Below are 19,123 nucleotides of genomic sequence, written 5' to 3' on the forward strand. Positions count from 1 at the left end.
AGTCTTCAGGTCTGCTCCCTTCTCTAGAGGTTGAGGGGTGGGGGTGTAGGGACTGAAGGTTCCAACCCTCTAATCTCAAGGTTGGTTCCTCTGGCATCCAGCCCCCATCCTTAGGTGTTTTCCAAAAGTCACTTCATTCACATAAACTTAGGTGTGATTGAAAGGGGCTGGTTAAGAATATCAACACTCCTTTACTACTCTCATCACTTAGGAAATTTCAAGGGTTTTAGGATCTCTGTGCCAAAAATGGGATGAAGACTATGTATGTCTTCTTATAAATCACAATATCACAATCATCCACTGGTAACCTTGGACAAATTATTTACCATTTCTAAGCCTCCATTAACTCATTTGTGAAATGAGAGTTCCCGTCTCAATGGAAGATGAAGTACAAAAAGCTTAGCAAAACATGGCAGTCATGGAGATGCACTGCCCTGGCCTCTTTTCCAGGATTTGCTGCCCAGCTGCAGGGAGTGTGGTCAGCCACCAGCCAGCCAGCCTTCAGCTCCTTCAGGGGCTGCCCCATCTGCAGAAAGCCACCCCAGCTGAGGTCACCCTCTTTCCAGGGTAATCTGATAACTGAGGGAGAGGGGTGGTGATGGATAAAGGCCTGGCCGTTTCTGCCTGACATGGGACCGTAATGGGCAAACTCATCCTAGAATTTCCTGCCAGAGTGGCCAAGTCTTTTGTGGGCCTACATCGTGGGTTGACTCCTTCCTCCCCACAATCTTCTTCCCTTTTCCCTTCACAGGTGGTGAGCCCTGAGACCCCAAACTCTGTCTCTAGGCCTGCTTCTGGAGAACTCAGTCTGCTACACACAGTGTCTGGAAAAGCTGTCATTTCACACTGGAAGACAGTAAGTACCCAATAAATGTTAGCTATTGCTTTTTGTTATTGTTGTTGCATTAAAATAGGAGCTAGAGTCTAAGATTGGACATTCTGTTCCTGACCCATCCAACCCCTGCTCTGCAGATGCTTAGTGCTGTACTAATCATCCGTCATTACGCTCATATCATAGAATTACCCTGTGTTATGGACTGAATGCTTGTGTCCTTGGAATCCTAACCCCCCTAATATACTGGTACTACAAGGTGGGGCATTTAGCAGGTAATCAGGTCATAAGGATAGAGCCCTCATGAATGGGATTAGTGTCCTTTCAAAAGATTCACCAGCCAGCTCCCTTGCCCTCTTTCCACCAAGTGAGGATGTAAGTAGGTGGCCATCCGCAGACAGAACAGGGCCCTCATCAGAACCAGACCATGCAGGCACTCTGATCTTGGTCTTCTAGCTTCCAGAACTGCAAGATAATTTTTGTTGTTTCTAAGCCACGTGGTCTGTGGTATGTTGTTATAGCAATCTGAACTAAGATACCCCTCTTTGAGTACCCACAGGGCAGGGGACCTGTCTAAAACTTCCTTCTTCTCCTCCACTGATTGGTTAGCTCACACCTACTAGGCACACCATGTGAATCATGTTGATTAATTTTTAACTTTCCTGGGTTAAGGACTTCAGCATGATATTTTTGAATAGCTAAATTTTACTCTTCCCACATGTATAAGGAAGTTTCTAGGCTACCTCATTATGTGATAACCCAGGAAGGCAGCCTACATTCATCATACCATTCACAGGGGTAGAAGTCCACTAGCTGAGGTTCGCTCCATATGCTGCAGTTCACAGTGTGCTTTTGGGGGTAGCAAGTCATCGAATCACACCATTGGTTATCTTGCAAAGATTCTGCGTCTGGCTCCTTTAGAAGGTGCTGTGCAGCCCGTGGCTAGGGTTTGTTTTTGGTGCAGTTGATATGCTTTGCTACAAAATACAAGTCAAAAGACTTACCTTCATGGTTAATATCAGCAAAAGAACAGTGCCAGGATTGTCCTTGAGTTCCCTAAAAATTGGACACTGGCCAGCTGGTATCTCTTGAGAGGGGACTTTCGATCCATAGACGTCTGTGTCATTGTAGTAGTGAGAACTGGAGGAAGCTCGTCTGCCAGCCCAAAGCACTAACACACGCTACCCACCAGCCACAGGAAGTACTCTGGGAGTTACATTACATCGTTTTTGAAAGTCTGCTTTAAAAGTAGCCTGTTCTAACAGAGAGAATGGAGTTGGAAGTCAACAGCCTGAATTCTCCTGCCGGCTCTGTGACCTTGGGCAGGTCACCTACACCTCAGTGTCCTCATCTGTAAAATGGAGGCTTTGCCTCTACTCATGGAGGCTCCTCCAGCTCTCCTGTTTGAGGTGTCTGTGACCATTTATTGTTTCTGTGCAGGAGGAGGGCGAGAACCACACTTTCCCCAAAGAGGGGCTGCAACCTGAATAAAAATGAGGTGTTGGAGGTAAGAATGAGACATTGGCGGGGAAAACAAAATCCCTCAAAAGGAAAGGCTATCGAACTCCCCCACAAACCTCACAGCCAGGCTTTGGTTGGATTCCTTGTGAGTCAGTAACTTTCCCAGTTGCCTCAACTTTCTTACAACTTTGTTGTTCTTTCTCTTTTCTGATTGCCTTGAAGACATTTCCAGCACATTGAACCAGAATATCCTGACCTCTTCGAGGGGCAGGGGACAGGGTTGCCTGCTCAACCTTGGACTCAGCCCTTCAGGTAGTGATAAGTCATCCTGTCACAAGGGTGTCTGACTGGAGAGCCCACCCAGCTCCTGGGGCACAGGCTAAGAGCCCCTTTCAGGAAGGCCCAGGAGAAGCAGAGGCCATGCTCACCCCCCATTCTCCCACCTCCCCAGATGGGTAGCATGTCCCCTCTTCCCACACCTCCTCTCTGCACACTGCCACACTGTCCCCTGGCAGGCAGTGACTGCGGACTCTCTGGCCACGTTTCCAGGCTTGGCATCACTGTGGCCCTGGCTCTGGCTCATCCCAAGGCAGCAGGTATTCAGGAGAAAGGAGGAGCAGACCATATGCAGGGAGACTAAGACAGTCAGAATCTCAGGAGTCCTCTTGTCTGTCTGGTTTGCTTTGCAGATGGAGAAATGAGAGGCGTGCAGGCCCAGAGCCATACAACTTGTTAGTGGCCTGGGCAACAACTAGAGCTAGGTTTCCTGATTCTCAGTCAGGACCAGCCACTCCCTGATTCGTATTTTTTCTGCCTTCTTGTTCTTTTTTTTTTTTTTTTTTTTTAAGTTTTTTATTTATTTATTTGACAGAGAGACAGCCAGCCAGATAGGGAACACAAGCAGGGGGAGTGGGAAAGGAAGAAGCAGGCTTCCAGCAGAGGAGCCTGATATGGGGCTCGAGCCCATAACGCCGAGATCACGTCCTGAGCCGAAGGCAGACGCTTAACAATTGTGCTACCCAGGTGCCCCAACTCTGCCTACTTGTTCTAAGCAGAATGACAGATGGATATTTTAACACTCAGTTGCTTTACAAGATTTTGAACACCCACGTAAATACTCAAGGGAAATGCAGGCTGGGATGTCATCTCCTCAGTGAAGTCCACCCTGAGCCCACCAACTCCAAGTATTTATTCCGGAAACTTCTTAGCTCTTTATTTGTACCCTGAAGGGCACTCCACTTTCAGCAGGGCGGTATGCGAGCCTGATTCATCTGGGCCCAATATAGCTCCACACATGAGAAAATTCACCAGTTCCCTTAATAAACCAAGTCCATTCCTTCAAGAGGAGAGATTCCTGATGCTGGACTCAGGCTCCCATTGGGATCACGTGCAGAAATGCAGCCACCGCCAGCCAGCGGCTCCTTGTTCTCTCTGAGCCAACCCAGACTCAACATCTTCTCATTTCTTTCAGCAGCAAGGGACCAGGCTAAAACATTTCAACAAGGACTCCTCAGCAGCTCTGGTCAGTGAGAGAAAGAGTAACACGAGACGAGATAAGAGACGCCCAATGTCCAGGTCATTCAGTTTGACCGGGGGTCCCTATGACATGCCTCCCTCAGAGCACTTGGCCTGTTTCACCGGGTTCTCTGCCCACGCTGTTTCTGCTCTGGGCTCGTTGACTCCCCTAGAGCTGTGAACCCAGTGCTGTGGTAGACCTTCCAGCCTGTTCCTAGCCTGCATTCAGCCTACCCACCAGCAGTGGCAAACACTGGGCACGTAGCAGGCGCTGAGTGAATTCTGGGCCAGACTAAAAAAGCAGGCAGAGGGATCGGGTCATTGAAAGAGAACAGGCCGTGGAAAATAATCAACAAGATGATGGCACCCTCCTGCAACGCAGGCCCTTCAAAGAACGCCTCCTCCCCCGGAAGAGACACAGGTGGTGTGAGAGCGAGCAGTCGGTGGCGCCCAGCTCAGCATTCACACTCTGCAGCCACGTCCTTCTCCCACGGCCTTCAGCCAAGACCCTGAGCGTGTCTCTGCTGCAGGTGCGGATGGGGAGGCATGAAGGCACACGACACTATACAACCTAAGAAGAGACAAGGACAAGCGCTCGGGTTTTTTCTTTTAATTATTTACCAGATAAAAAAGAAAAAATAGTGATTGTTTCTCTTCACCCCCAACATTTCGATTTACCAAGGTCAAGTAGGAGAGAAATTGAACGTAATTCATGCTCCTGGCCTGGAGCAAATTCTTTCCCTCGGCTCTGCAGCACCTCGAGGAGGAGGGACAGGGCAAAGGGCTCCAGGCAGAAATACTTGTACTGTGGCAGCAGAGTGGCAGTGTGGCTGTCCTCCTTTCTTCTCCCTGTTGCCAGAACATTCGGACCCTCCTGTCTGCCTCCCCAGACCATCCTCCCCAGTCCACCAAAGGAAGCAGGAAGACAGGACGTCAGGAGGCAGGACAGGTGTAGCGCAGGACCGGGGAAGCACACAGCAGACATGGCGGAAGGCCACAATCTTCTGCTTCTATTGCACATCCTGGCTCAGATCCCCTGCCCCGAGCAATGGGCTACAAAGAGAAATGCTTTGGAAGTTCAAACCAAGAACCTGTTGTTGTGTGCCAGGCTCAAGAAGGGAAGGTGTGTGGTTGTGTGGCTTGTTCTGATACACATATTTAAGTTATATGTAAGTTATTCCATGGTGGGGGCAAGGCAAACATTATGCCCTGTGAAAAAAAAGATACGGAGTTTGGACACCTGGGGCCCTAGAGTCACCTGGGCTTTTCCCCCTCAAGGTCAAAAGACTAACTCTCCAGTCCGCAGATGTTCTGCGTAAGATGGAAGAGGCGGCATCATCCACCAACTACAAGAGCCCCCTCGCCAGCTGTCGTGACTCGGACACTCAGGGTGGCCCTCTTTTTCTGAACACCTGGAGAATCAGGCCAGTGACCCCACAGAACAGCCTTTCACACTGCACGTTCCTCCATAAAGTGGCAGCTGTTTGGTTCTCCTTCCTCGCATTGCCAATGCAAACAGAGTAGGACTGGAACAAGTTGTTTACCTGACCTTACAGACAGAATAAAGTCCTCGGAAAAAAACAGTGGGGTGGGGAGAAGGGGCTGGTTTTGATTTGGCAAAGCTGCAACTCTTTCACCTTCATTGGCTGGAACAAAGCTGGCGGGTGAAGACAAACCTCACTGAGCCAATGGCAAGAACTGCAGGCTATGAGAGACGACAGGTCAAACACAGAACTGTATAAACTGTGGCACTATAAAGATGAGAAGGCAGGTCCATGACACCAGCTGGGAGCACGCCTTGCGAGCACGCTTCCAGAAATTACATCTGTCCGGTAGTGAGTGGTAGCATCCAGATAAATCAGAGTAGTTCTCCTTCCTCCTCTTCCCAACAAATTCTGAGAGTTTCTCATTTAAATAACTATGTACACACACACAAGCCTGGTCTCTCTTTTACATGAGGGTCCTTCACTTGAGGGTCCTAGAATGGCTTTAGAGAGTTGGTTCCAATTGCCTTTTTGGAGATTTACTGCTTGGGACCAAACCTGTAAGGAGAAGAAATGACTGAATTCTACAGCAGGCAGACCTTTAGGATGAAAGCACCCCAGGGTTTAAGGGGTCGGAGTCTTCACATAAATAAGGAGCCCGTAATTCCCTCACGGGGTTTGGTACCCTGGCCAACTGAGTACCGGGGCTGGGACTCACCACCCCCGTACCTGGCTACTGTCAACCAAGGGCCCCATGCCCACTGGCAACCCTGGGAGTACAGCTCCATACCTCCCTCTGATAAGGACAGTTTCTCAAGTTCAGCTTCAAGTTCAGCGTCCGAGATCCTAGGGTTAGGCACACTGTTGGTATAAAATGTCTCAGGGGGGTTGTCAGGCAGTTCCAAAGGTTCTTTGGTGGTATCCTGAAGAAGGATGTCCAATTCCTTCTCCAGTTCCTCACTGTCAAAATCTGGAAAGAAAAGATGGCATGAGGACATGTAAAGTCCAGGGAGCAAATGCATTCATGAGTCAAGGACTGAGGACGGCATAACTCAGCTCAGCTTTACTAAAGATGTCTAGGTCTCCTTGTAGGTCGGAAAAGTCATGTGAGTCGGGAGGCAGAGGGCACCTCCAAGCAAATACTCTTTTCCCACACACAGAGCTAAGTCATCGAGGGGATATATTTTGCTAACACCACAGAACTGACCCTGCTTCCCTGTGCCCTTGAAGGAGGATCTTCCAGTCGTAAGTCTAGTGAGTCAAGATCTCTGCAGCCCAGAGGTTAACAGTACAACAGTACAGTCTACCAAGGGGGGAACGACAGTTCCTTCTAACTACAGCTGTGGGTGAGCCCCAGACAGGAGAGCCCTGTCTGCACCAGGAAAAGTAGATCTATGATCCAACCCATCCCAGCGCAAGGAAGTGAAGGCCTCTTAGAAAGGAAGGAAGAAAGAACTGGCTTGTCAACTCACCTAAGCCGTTGGTCACCCCACCAGCCAGAGTCTGAGAAACTTCATCCTGGGTGTCACACAGCTGTAAGAGAAAAGCACAAGGCCCTCAATGCAGGGAGGCACCTCTGGGGGTCTCGGTCTTTCGGGCTCCATGTTCAGGGTTACCAAGTAGTGCTGCCCCATCTGAGAATCAAGACAATCTTCCTCAAGTGCACAAGTGAAAGAATCCAGTTTGGGAAAAGAGGAAGTGCAGCCAGTCACACCTGCCCTCACTGACTTCCTTCTGCAGCTGTTCCTCCCTGGCCCCTTCCTGTACCTCTTGGATCTGATCCACAAGGCTCTCTGCCTTCTCCACTGTGACATCCTTCATGGAGAGTTTTAGTGCTCCTACTCCAGCCTGATAGGCATTGAAAACCTAAAGAGAAAGCAAAGTTATCAGTGCAAATGAAGAACCCTGGGCAAAATACGTGCCAATATTGTATCATCTCCAAATGGTAACTTTGGGGGTTTTTGGTTTTGTTTGTTTTGTTTTTTTAATATATTTTTTTTATTATATCATGTTAGTCACCATAAAGTACATCCCTGGTTTTTGATGTAAAGTTCAATGATTCATTACTTGCGTATAACACCCAGTGCACCATGCAATACGTGCCCTCCTTACTACCCATCACCGGCCCATCCCACTCCCCCCACCCCCCTCCCCTCTGAAGCCCTCAGTTTGTTTCTCAGAGTCCATAGTCTCTCATGCTTCATTTTTTGTTTTTTTAACCACCCGCACTTGATTCATCCCATGTTCACCGAGGCCAAAACTTCCCAACAGGAGAAGCAAGCTCCCAACACTACCCTGAAAAAACCCGGGCCTCGTCCAAACAGCACAGCTACAGTGGGTATAATGAGGAGTGTATGCCAAAGAGACCACCCAGAGACTGGAGCAGAGGGGCAGTGGCTACCATCTGGTCTGTCTGGGAGGCATAGATCCGGTCCAGGATGCCTTGAACAGTGTCCAGCTTGGCATGGAGAGCCTCGATGCGCTTCTCTGTCCGTTGCTTGGCCTTGAGAGACCTCAGTGCCTGGGGGGCATGGAGACTTGGTCAGACGGGCCAGAGGGCCGGGGAAGCAAGGCTTTCTCAGATGGTAAGACCATCGCAAGCTGTGGTGCCTGGACCACCTGCAGACGTTTCCCTTCGTGCCCCAAGCTCCTCTCTGAACCGCTGGGGCACCACCGCCCACTGCCAGCCCAAGGCACAGGCACACAACCGCAGGGGACAAGGGGAAACTCACCAGCTGCTTCTTTCCTGCTCGGCATGCCCGGCGGGCTTCTTCTTTACACCTACAAAACACAGGGGACAGATCAAGATGACTGTGGCGTAGGAAGGGGGTGGCAGTGTCCTGAATTGTCCCCGAGAGTCCCACTTAATTAAGGTACTTTCAAATCTGAAAATCAAATCACTTCCACCCAATGGCCAGAAAGACGATGCCCAAGAGCCCTCTGGCAAACTCCCGCAGCAAGCTGAGATATCAACTTGAACATATGCACGCGAGAAAGGCAAACCGATGAAGGACAAGCTGTGTCAGACGCCAGGGAAGAACATGCCAGCTAGGCACCTCAACAACAGAGCCCCATTTCGGCAGCCAGGAGATAAGGACTCAATTCTTAACACCAGCAATGGCCTTGGACATGTTCCCTGCCCTTCCCACAATGTTGGGTCTCTCTCACTGTAAGGAGAAGTGAGCATTTTAATTCAATGTCCATATAGCCTACGTTTTAGACAGGTGTTCATGTGCCATTAGTGGGGTGCCTTCCCCATGTAAGGGAAAGAGCAGGAATCCTTCAGAAAAAGCCTGGAAGGCAGAGGCCTGCCTCGTTCACTGCGGTGTTCCTAAGTCCCTAAGACAAGGCCTGGCTCGACAGACACCAGTTGAAAGGACACTGGCACAGAAGAGCATAAACATAACGTGGACAGATGTAATCTTGGGGGAAAGAATGAAAATTCATTTTTTTCTCCTTTGTGATAGTCTGTGTTTTTGCATGATTGCTGCACTGAGCAGTTAGTACTTTGTAATTAGTAGAATAACCTTTTTATTTTTTTGGAAAAGAGCCCACAGACACCAATGCTTTGCTGGCTGAGGGCCAGGCAGGGTGGGGATTGGAGGGCACTCAGCTCAGGGTAGTTACCTCTCTGCCTCCTGGGACAAGGACTCCACTTTGCGCGAGAGCAGCTGTTCACTCTGCATCAGCTGGTATACCCCAACATCTACGTCGTTGACAGGAGAGACCTTGGCATGTGGCCCTCGGGCAAACTTCACAATCTGAGGGACAGGGACAAATTACTGGGGCCCCTACCACAAATGCTGAGACATCCCCAGGCAGGAAGGCTGGCGGGCACGTCAGTATGTACTTAATAAGCCATCGGTGAGTCGGTGAATGAACAGCTGGACTTCGTACCTTTTCCCCGTTCTGCTCAAGAACTGTGACTCTCTTCTCTTTCTGCAGCTGCAGCAACACCAAGTAGAAGGTCCTCTCATCCGGACAGGAGCCCGCACAGAGGGTGCTCAGCTCTGCCAGGGCCACCACAGGGTGCGAGGAGAGAGGGGAGTTCTGATACAGACGATACACCTCCTCGGCCTTCTCCTGCAGGGGAGGCAAATGTGCTTACATGCCCGGCCACTGCCCACGGAGCCCCGTGAGCCTGACCCCGTGTGTCCAAACCAGGATCATGCAAGACGAGAGCAGGGAGCTCGGACCCTGCCTCCCCTAAAGTAGCAGCTTTGGAAAAGGAAAAAGAACTTGAGTTTTCTAAACCTCGGAGGGAAGACTGGTGAATACAGATGAAAGGAGGTACATGATACATACACTGGGAGCCAGCTCTGTGTTTGCATGTACATCTGGGACTTTATGTTTCTGTGTCGCCCAGCCCAGGGGGAGGAAGAGGAGCCCAAGGTGGTGTGGTGGCATAACCATGACCGAGAGCTGAGGCCTGGTTTTCAGCTCGGCCTATGTGGCCCTGGACCAGTCAGTCTCACTGGTCCTCAGCATCCCTTTTACAGACTGAAGAAGCTGGAGGAGATAACATCCAAATTCTGTTCCAACACTGGTCTCTCCATTTTTATGCCAACTGGCGATAATGCAAACAAGAACATTACTGAGTCTATAAAGAGTCTCAGGAGAGAAACATGTGACAATGAGGTGGGACAGGGGTTTTGTGAGGAGCCTAAGAAATACAGGTTTCAAGAAACAATGCCACTGTGATCCTCCTACATGGAAATTACTCTCTCAGTCTTCCACAAATAAGAAATACTTAACTGAGGTATGCACAGAGTGCTATGAAATCCAAGGAAGGAACACCCAGGAGTTCAGAGATTGCTTGGCGGGGACAAATCGTTGTTGAGAAGAATTCCGAAGGGTGAGTAAGCTCCTAGGTGAAGCAGGTGGGAAGGGTATCTCAGGAAGGGGGATGGTCATGAGCAATGGTACAGAATATGAGTCAATACGGTGTTTATGGATGTGGACAGGAAGGGGAGGGAGAGCAGAAGCACTTCTCTCTTACACAAGCTGTAGTATCTTCTTTGCTGTCCCTTCTCTGCAGATGGTGGGTAGTCTTGGAAGGGAAGTGACAAGGCTGGATTAACAGAGATCCCGCTGACAAGCAGGAAAGGATGGACTGTAGGAGCTAGGCTTAGAGGCAGGGAGACCATTTATGCAAGAGACTAGGAGGGACTGAACGGGGCAATGGTGAGAGGAACAGAAAAGGGATGGGTTCAAGAAAAATTCAGAAGATAAAAGAGGCAGTCCCTAGTAACTGGGCATGGGGTGGAAAGAGAAAGTGCAGTCCAGGATGACTCTTGGGTTCTGGCTTGAGTGACCAGGTAGACGTGATGCTATTAATTAATAGAAAGAACACAGAAGGAAACGCATATTCTATAGGAAAGACAAAACATTCCATTTTGGACACGTTGTTTGGGATGCCTGAGGGACATCCAAGCAAAGACATACAGCAGATAACTGGAATTACAAATCTGAAGCTCAAAGGAGACACCCGGACAGGACAGAACTCTGAAAGTCCTCAAGCATATAGAAGGTCATTCAAATCCCAAGTGAAAACGAGTTACAAGGAAGACCAATGTTTAAAAGACAAAGGAACTTACAGAACAGACCCAGGGCACCACTTAGGGAGAACCAAGGAGAACCCACAGTGGAAAGACAACAAAGTCAAAGAAATGGAAAATTTTAAGAAATGAGTGGTCAACAGTGTCAAAGGCAAGAGAAGAGTCTAATAAGATAGAGACTAAAGTTTTCATTTGATTTACCTGCCTTGTCAGATAATAATACTTACTATAAAGCTACTGTAGTAAGAACAGTGTGGTGTCCACACCAACAGACAAATGGGAAACAACAAATGATGCTGGGGCGCCCGGGTGGCTCAGTTGGTTGGGTGTCCGACTCTTGATTTCTGCACGGTCGTGATCTCAGCATTGTGAGACTGACTACTGCATCAGGCTCTGCGCTCAGCAAGGCATCTGCTTGAGTTCCTCTCCCTCTGTCCCTCCCGCCGCTTGTGCGGGCTCTCTCTCAAATAAAAAAATAAATCTTTAAAAAAAAAATGACGTTAAGACAATTGGCTATCTGTTTGGAAGAAAATCATTTTTCCTTACCCTGCAGGTATACAAAAACAAATGCCAAATTACTGAAATTTAAATTGAGAAAAAAAAATTTTTTTAAAAGATGATTTATTTTTGAGAGAGAGAGAGCGCGCGCACAGGGGAGGGGGGGTGGGCAGAAGCAGACTCCCCACTGAGCAGGCAGCCAGATGGGGAGTGCAATCCCAGGACCCTGAGATCATTACCTGAACCGAAGGCAGATGCTTAACCAACTGAGCCATCCAGGCATCCCAAGAAAATATTTTTTAACATTTTTTTAAAAGATTTTATTTATTTATTTGCGAGAGAGAGAAAAGACAGAGTGGGGGGAGGGGCAGAGGGAAAGAAAATCTTAAGCAGACTCCCCATAGACTCTGTGGGCTCCCCACAGAGCCCAACATAGGGCTCGATCTCATGACTATGAGATCACAACCTGAGTTGAAATCAAGAGTCAGGGGCGCCTGGGTGGCTCAGTCCTTAAGCGTCTGCCTTTGGCCCAGGGCGTGATCCCAGAGTCGTGGGATAGAGCCCAGCATCAGGCTCCCTGCTCAGCTGGGAGTCTGCTTCTCCCTCTGCCCCTCCCCTGTCTTGTACTCTCTTACTCTTTCACTTTCTCTCAAATAAATAAAACTTTAAAATCTTTGAGTAAAGGGGAAAATAATTAAAAGTGCTATTTTTAGGGGCACCTGGGTGGCTTAGTCGTTAAGCATCTGCCTTTGGCCCAGGGCATGATCCCAGGGTCCTGGGATTGAGCCCCGCATCAGGCTCCCTGCTCCGCTGGGAGCCTGCTTCTTCCTCTCCCACTCCCCCTGCTTGTGTTCCCTCTCTCTCGCTGGCTGTCTCTCTGTCAAATAAATAAAAAAAATCTTAAAAAAAAAAAAAAGAAAGAAAAAGAAATCAAGAGTCAGTCGCTTAACCAACTGAACCACCCAGGCGCCCGAGAAAATATTTTAAAAATCTAATTAACCTTGAACTGGAGGATGCCTTTGTAAGCAAGACCAGAAATTCAGTACCCATAAAGGAAATTTTTGAGATCTGACTATAGAAACATGGAAACTTCTATATGGCAAAAGACAACATAAATAAAAATGAAAAGCAAAACAGAGACCAGAAAACAATATTTACATCCCTAACACTAAATATATTATATATATATATATATGTGTATATATATATACCCCTAATACATTAAAATAAACTCCTATATAAAGGACAAACAATCCAATATAAAAACAAACAAAATATATAAATAGACAACACACAGAAGGGGATTTGTAAATGGCCAGCAGACAGGGGGAAACCTGCTCAAATCCCAAATAGGAAGCATCATTTTTGTTCATCGTATTGGCAAAATTTAAAAGACTCATGTTATCCAGTGCTGGCAAGGATGTGGGGAGACTGAACACCTCAATGAACGTGTCAATCAATACAAACTTCTGAAAAGGAACTTGGCAATTTCTGTACATGCATTTCTAGAAATTAACTCCATAAAAAATAAAAAATAGAAGTACACAGATGTATACACAAGGCTGTCAAAGAAGTATTCTTTTTTTTTTTTTTTTTTTGTAATAGAGAAATTGCAATGACTTAACCATCCAACTGTGTGGTAACTACGGCTTAAATTGTGGTGCATCTATACTATTATTACACAGCCATCCAAAAGCATGACGTCGAACTGTGTTATGTAGGGGCCTAGAAACATGTGCATAACGTACTGAAGTGTAAGGAAAAAAAGGCAGGTTGCAGACCAATAAGTAAAATAAGATTCTATTTCTGGAAAAAATGGATTGTGTGAGCATGCATATTTTTGTATGTATGCGTACATTCACGTATTTAGTCAACAAATGTTTGCTGACTCTATTACGTAGCAGGCTCTGTTCCCAGCATCCCAGAGCCAATGGAGCTTCTCCTTTCTGGTAGGAGAGACAGATTATAAATAAGTAAACAAGTAAATAATATTTTCAGGAAACATTAAATGCTAACAACAAAATAAAACAGAAAGTAATACAATGGTGTGGGACAAGGTCAATAAGAAAATATGTGAAAATGTGTGCGCTCACACGAACCGAAAGGAATGCACCCAAAGAAATGGAAATGGGATGAACAGAAAGGAAACGTTTGTTTCTTTGTATAATTATTTTAAATAGCAAAATTTAGAGGCAATTTTTACTTTTTTGTACTTTTTCAAATAAAAAGTTACTGGCTTTCTGTGTCTAGACTTGGGAAAATCAATTTACCTCAGAAGTAGGCTTTGTTTCATAAATATATCCAGATAAGACTCTTCAGTTTCACAAAGGGAAGCAAGGTTCCATCCCAGGAGAAAACAGTGAAGTCACCATATAATGGAAAGCAGGTGTCATGGAATGAGCTTAACTGTTAAGCGCTCTGTTTCATGATGTAAACTGGGTATAGATTTAACAGTACCATGTCACTGCAGAGCGAGATTTTTCTACTTAAATAAGATTAAACTACACTGCAGTTAAAAATTATTGTTGGATGAACCACGAGAGACTATGGACTCTGAGAAACAAGCTGAGAGCTTCAGAGGGGAGGGGGGTGGGGGATTGGGAGAGGCCGGTGATGGGTATTAAGGAGGGCACGTATTGCATGGAGCACTGGGTGTTATATGCAAGTAATGAATCATGGAACACAACATCAAAAACTAAGGATGTACGGTATGGTGACTAACATAACATAATAAAAAATTTTTTAAAAATTATCGTTGGTTCTTGGAAGATCTATGTTATTAATTCCACTTCCACCCCCACTCTGCCTTTGTTCTCAAAAGACTATGAATCCAAAACCCCATCTGTGGGGATAAATGAGTCTACCTCCCTATGTTCCAGGTTGGAAAACACTTGAGGTAAAAGACTGCAAAGAGGAATGGAGCTTGGCCCAGAGCCACACAAACCATCCTGTAGTTTCTGCATGGCCTTGGCTAAGTCCTGGAGGTCCGCGCGCTGGGTGGGAGGATAACCATGTGGGTGGGGGAGGGGAAAGAGCCCTTCCTTTGAAGCAGATGCCTGCTGCTCAGTCAAATCGTGAGTGACAGGGAGAAGTGGTAGATTTTGGAGACCTCCACCTCAATCTGAGGCAGAGAGGGTTGGGGGTCTGTCAAGGTGAACTGGAGCTTCTGTTGGGATGAGGGATGAAGATGCTGAGCTGGCTCCAGCTGTGAGGAAGCCTTTGGGGCTATGCAAAGGTCCTGGGGTTGGACTTGGTCTGTGAGTTTCAAAAATAGGTACTGTCTACGGTATACTTCTGCTACCTGGTGCTCAGTCAACTTTGTAAACAGGTACACACAGAGCAGTTCGGTGGAGTGCTGGGGTTGAAGCAGCTGTGTGCTGGGTTAGAGCACTGGGAGGTCAGCAAGTGGTGACAACAAAACTTGGTCAAGGAGAGAAACAGAGCACTAACGAGGTAGTGACCAGGTCCCACAAAGGACCCATTCCGTGATGGGAAAAACCTAAGAGGGTTCAGAGGCTGAGGAAGGAGAGCACCAAGCAAGGGAGATGGAATATACAGATCAAGAGAGACTGATGGGATGACGGGACGGCAGGGTAGAGACAGACTCAAGAGCCTGTGTGGAAGAGAAGACAGACACCTCATCCTTTGAGCTTGGGGAGAAATAAAGGCTCAGAAAGATGTGGAACTCGATGTGGAAGGACAGAAGACTGAAGGCTTGACTTGGGCGATTCTACCTTCTCAGTGAAATGTCAGCAGAGTCACGGGGGTGGCGTATGGAAGGCAAGTGTGAGCAGGCTGGGAAAGGATAAGAAACTGGGCGGAGGAATGGCTATGAGGGCCCTCCTAGAGCTGGGCACCATGAAAGGGACCCCAGTCTTGGTGACAGGATGATTTTCTCTAGCAGGGATGGCAGACCGTGGGACTGGTCTACGGCAGTGGATGTGCTGGCGTCTCGGGTGGCCCGAGAGAGCTGCAGAGAAGCTGGGTACATGCTCTAGGCAGGCTAGGGCAGGCGAGAATTCTACCACTGAACCACCAATGCTCTAGGCTGGCTAGGGAAGGCAGGCCAGGAGGAAGCTCACCAAGGGCCTGGTGGCATCTTCGGTGGAACTAAGACCATCAGTAAGCTGGAAGGGGAGAGGGTTACAGTCCACAGAGGAGGAAATCTGAACCTGGTCTGCCGCTTTAAAAGAAGGCAAAGCTGAAGTCACAGGGTCCTCTGAAATCCTGAGAAATTCATACCAGTAAACTACAGAAGACAAAGAATTTTCTAAACTTTAGCTTATCACTAACGTTTACAAATACAGAAAGTAATCACCTGTATGTTATGGACAGTTCCAAGACAGAGGACCACCTCTGAAATGTACAGTCCAACTAACAGCTACATAGTCTACAAAAGGTCAGATAAACTCAGTTACCAACTCTGTCACCATGCAAAAAAGATGTTCTTCTAAGGATACACACAGGAACGTGGAGCATCCGGTCATCACCGCAGATGACACCCAGACCTCTCCGCTCTGAGCACCCACCTTAAGCAGCTCCACAGCTACAAGCACCTCCTCGGCAGGAACTTTATTATCACCTAGCATGTTGGAAAGAGTCCACTTGAGGGGCTTCAGCAGGAAGACTCCAACCCCCCAGGAGATCCAGCTGCTGTCTACACTGGCCATGAAGTCTGACTCCCGCTGTAGCTCCCCTCGACTGCAGGCAAAGAAAGAAAAGGGCATGTAGTAGGCTTAAGGGAATGTCCCATTCGGTTCCCAGCTTCCCCCAAGAGACAAATTTGATCGTCATCACACCGCTTCTTAGGCACCTACTCTGTGCCAGCTAGAATGAGCAGCACTGTTTATGCTCCAGCTGAAAGCCTCATGACAACTCTGTGAGATGGATGTTGATGTTGGCATTTTAGTGAATGAGAAAACTGAAGGACTGAGGTGAGAGAGGCCACATCTAAAGTATAACTTGGCTCCAAAATGCAAGCTCTCCATTAAGGCTGCAGAGCCTACCTTGAGACTTCCTTTTACAAAGGAAGCTCCATATGATCAAAGGAAAATAACAATAACGGGTTAGTGTTAATGCAAGACCTAAGGAAACATACACAGATGGTTAGAGAAAAGGTTTTCTGCCATTCCTAAGCTAGGGTGGAGATAGGGCCTAAGCACTGAATGGTACTGGTGATAAGCAGCTACGTTCACTGAATGCTTACCATGGACCAACCACTCTGCAAAGGGCTATGTAAGGATTATGTTTCAAATCCTCACGATAAACCTAACGACAATTATCTTATCATCATCATTTTATACTTGGTCAAACTGAAGCTTAAAGAGGGGCACAAAATTCAGCAAGCGGCAGAGCCAGGATTTGAGCCCAGACCCTTTGGCCCTCAACTTGGCACATACACTTTCTCAGAAACAGTAAGTTTCAGAAATGGCTTGTCCCATCAGTGTCAGCCAATAGAAAAGTACTGGGGAGAAGGGAGGCCCCTTAATCAGGAAGAGCAGCAAACTCAAAGCAACATATCAAAGTTCACTTTCTTCATTCCCTTAAGGAGGTACTATGCTAGCTAGGCCGTTCTCAGCATATGTACAACATGATCCTCAAATGATTCAGAATCAGGAGACTAGGGGGTCCGGTCCTGGCCGTTACCTCTCACTAACTCTGTGACCTCGATTAAGTCGCTTGATCTCAGTCTCAGTCCCCTCTTCTGTCTGCTGAGGGAGGATAATTCTATCATCTCGCCCTCAGGACTGCTGAGGAGGTCAGATGAATGGTGCGTGCAAACTATCTGCATACTGTTAAGTGCGGTACATCTATTAGATTAGATAACCACGCTACTGCCTCAGGTACCTCTAAAACCCTGCACCTGTCACACAGGTAACACCTACAGAACCTTCTCAGAGCACCAAGGTACCCAGGAAAGCCCTCAACCTGCTTCATGCCCTCTGCTTCAACCAGCCTGTGCCAAGGACAAGCCCAGACAGGCCGGACACATGACCTGTGCCGGGGGCTGCCGGCAAGATCCCCACAGGCCTCTTCCCCACGACCGCCCTCTTCTTAGTCCTGACCTTCCTCTAGTTCAATATATCCTATCTTGCAGACCTTCTGTGCCGGGGTAATTCAAATTTGGAAGCCCCTACGAAATAACTACACAACGGGATTCCAGGCCAGACAAGTCATTGTCACCTCTGCCAGGCGGGGTTCTCCTACCGTCTCAATCTAATCTAATCGGACAATCCTGGCCCCCCAATTTGCCCGATGCCCCGTCTCCCTCTCCCTCCACACCCTTAACCCAACCTCCTTGTCCTCCTTGCGTACTGAACAAACACAGGTCCGCTCCGGCGGTCCAGACCCTGGGCTGGGCGCGGTACCCTCAGGGAGCCACCCCCGCCCCCTGGCCGGGGCCCGCCCTCACCGTAGCAGGTCCTGCAGCACGGTGGCCAGCCCCAGCGGGACACTGCCCTTGCGCTGAAAGGCCTCCTGCAAGTCCCGCAGACGCAGGCGCACCACCCCCTGGCGGCGGCTGTGGCTCAGCACCAACGGAGCCCAGAAGCCCATCTTGCTGTCCCAGTCGGTGCTGTTCACCTCGCGACTCCTTTTGAAGGCGGAGAATAGGAAAGACATGCGTTCCTCATCCTCCTCCCACTCGGGGGGCAGTAGGCCCGCCGGGTCTCCCCCGGCTGGGGCCTCGGCCTCCCGCTCCGGGGACCACATCAGAACCCCAGCCCCGCCAAGGCTCCGAACACAACCCCGGCCCTGGTCCCCTTCCGCCCTAGTTCCCTCCCGGCTTCCGTTCCTTGACCACCTCCTCCTCTGTCATTACGTCATCGCCACCCCCAGCGTGAAATAAGTCCCGGGCCTTCTTAAGCGCATGCTTCCCTCTGCCTTCCCCTGCGCCAGGAGGCGGGATGATGACCCGATTTTCTGACAGGCTCAAGCGCTTGCGCGGACACCTCCTCCCGCAGTCTTTGTGCGGCGCAGGGGCTTCGCGCGTGCGCGGCGTGTAGGGGAGCGTCCCGCCCCCTCGGGGATCATAGAGTTTGGCGACGCATCGTAGGGAAGCTAACGCTTCAGCTGCACCTAAATTGTGGAGGTTTCAGAGAGTGGAACTGTAGAGTCCCCGCTAAGGGGCGCCAGAGGCGCCAGGGTCGCTAGTGAATCACGATAGGGCTCTTCCACTAGCCGCTACTTCAAACACTTAAACTTCCCAGATAGCTTCCTTTTACGGTAATGTCAGCGGATAAGCAACCGTCGGCCACTCAAGCTCTGTGAACAGTGTATACACTACTTTTGAAAGATATGTACGCTTCTACTGTTCTTGCTTCTCACTTTCATCCCTGGAGTCTCCCTCGTTTCCTTCTCAGTGTCAATATCCTGCTGATCCTCAAGATGGACTCAATTCTGATCTTCATTGAAACCTTCCCCAACTGTCCTGACTCATTGTTGATCTCTTTCCTGGACTGCACAGTTAGCATTTACTATTCTGTATCCTGTTCCCTAGTTCCCTCAAGGCAGGTGCAGAGGCTTAAATATGATGCTATGATACATGTGGTGCTGAAGAAATACTTCATAAGCTGAAAGGTGTACAGCTTGACCCTTGCCCTTCTAATAACTTGGAATCTTGTTAGAATGAGCGCTCATATATGTGATTCTTACAAAAAGTCTTTTGAGCAATGAACATGTCCAGTGTGTTAAGAATAAGTTGGTTTTCTTTATAATTGAACGATTTGAAAGATGAAAGGTGTTTCTTGTTTAATGGAACTGGGTAACAATCACCA

At 48.4% G+C, this 19,123-nt stretch overlaps 2 protein-coding genes across 2 annotated transcripts in view; both read right to left on the reverse strand.

Annotated features, from left to right (window-relative positions):
- Positions 1 to 1,842, reverse strand: part of R3HCC1 (R3H domain and coiled-coil containing 1) — a 48,431-nt gene extending 46,589 nt beyond the window's left edge. Inside the window, exon 1 of the mRNA XM_034661720.1 lies at positions 1,837 to 1,842. Coding sequence (XP_034517611.1) covers positions 1,837 to 1,842 — 6 coding nt within the window. The remainder of the gene's footprint in view (positions 1 to 1,836) is intronic.
- Positions 1,843 to 3,480: 1,638 nt separating this feature from the next.
- CHMP7 (charged multivesicular body protein 7) lies at positions 3,481 to 18,147 on the reverse strand. Its single transcript, XM_002914768.4, has 10 exons — positions 17,761 to 18,147; positions 15,878 to 16,049; positions 9,190 to 9,375; positions 8,920 to 9,053; positions 8,025 to 8,073; positions 7,694 to 7,813; positions 7,060 to 7,158; positions 6,765 to 6,825; positions 6,083 to 6,262; positions 3,481 to 5,850 (listed from the first exon to the last, which is right to left on the reverse strand). The coding sequence occupies exons 1-10, from the start codon at positions 18,057 to 18,059 to the stop codon at positions 5,798 to 5,800; spliced, it is 1,353 nt and encodes a 450-aa protein (XP_002914814.1). The 5' UTR covers positions 18,060 to 18,147; the 3' UTR covers positions 3,481 to 5,797.
- Positions 18,148 to 19,123: the final 976 nt, after the last annotated feature.

This window comes from Ailuropoda melanoleuca, chromosome 5 (assembly GCF_002007445.2).
Source record: "Ailuropoda melanoleuca isolate Jingjing chromosome 5, ASM200744v2, whole genome shotgun sequence".
NCBI lineage: Eukaryota > Metazoa > Chordata > Mammalia > Carnivora > Ursidae > Ailuropoda > Ailuropoda melanoleuca.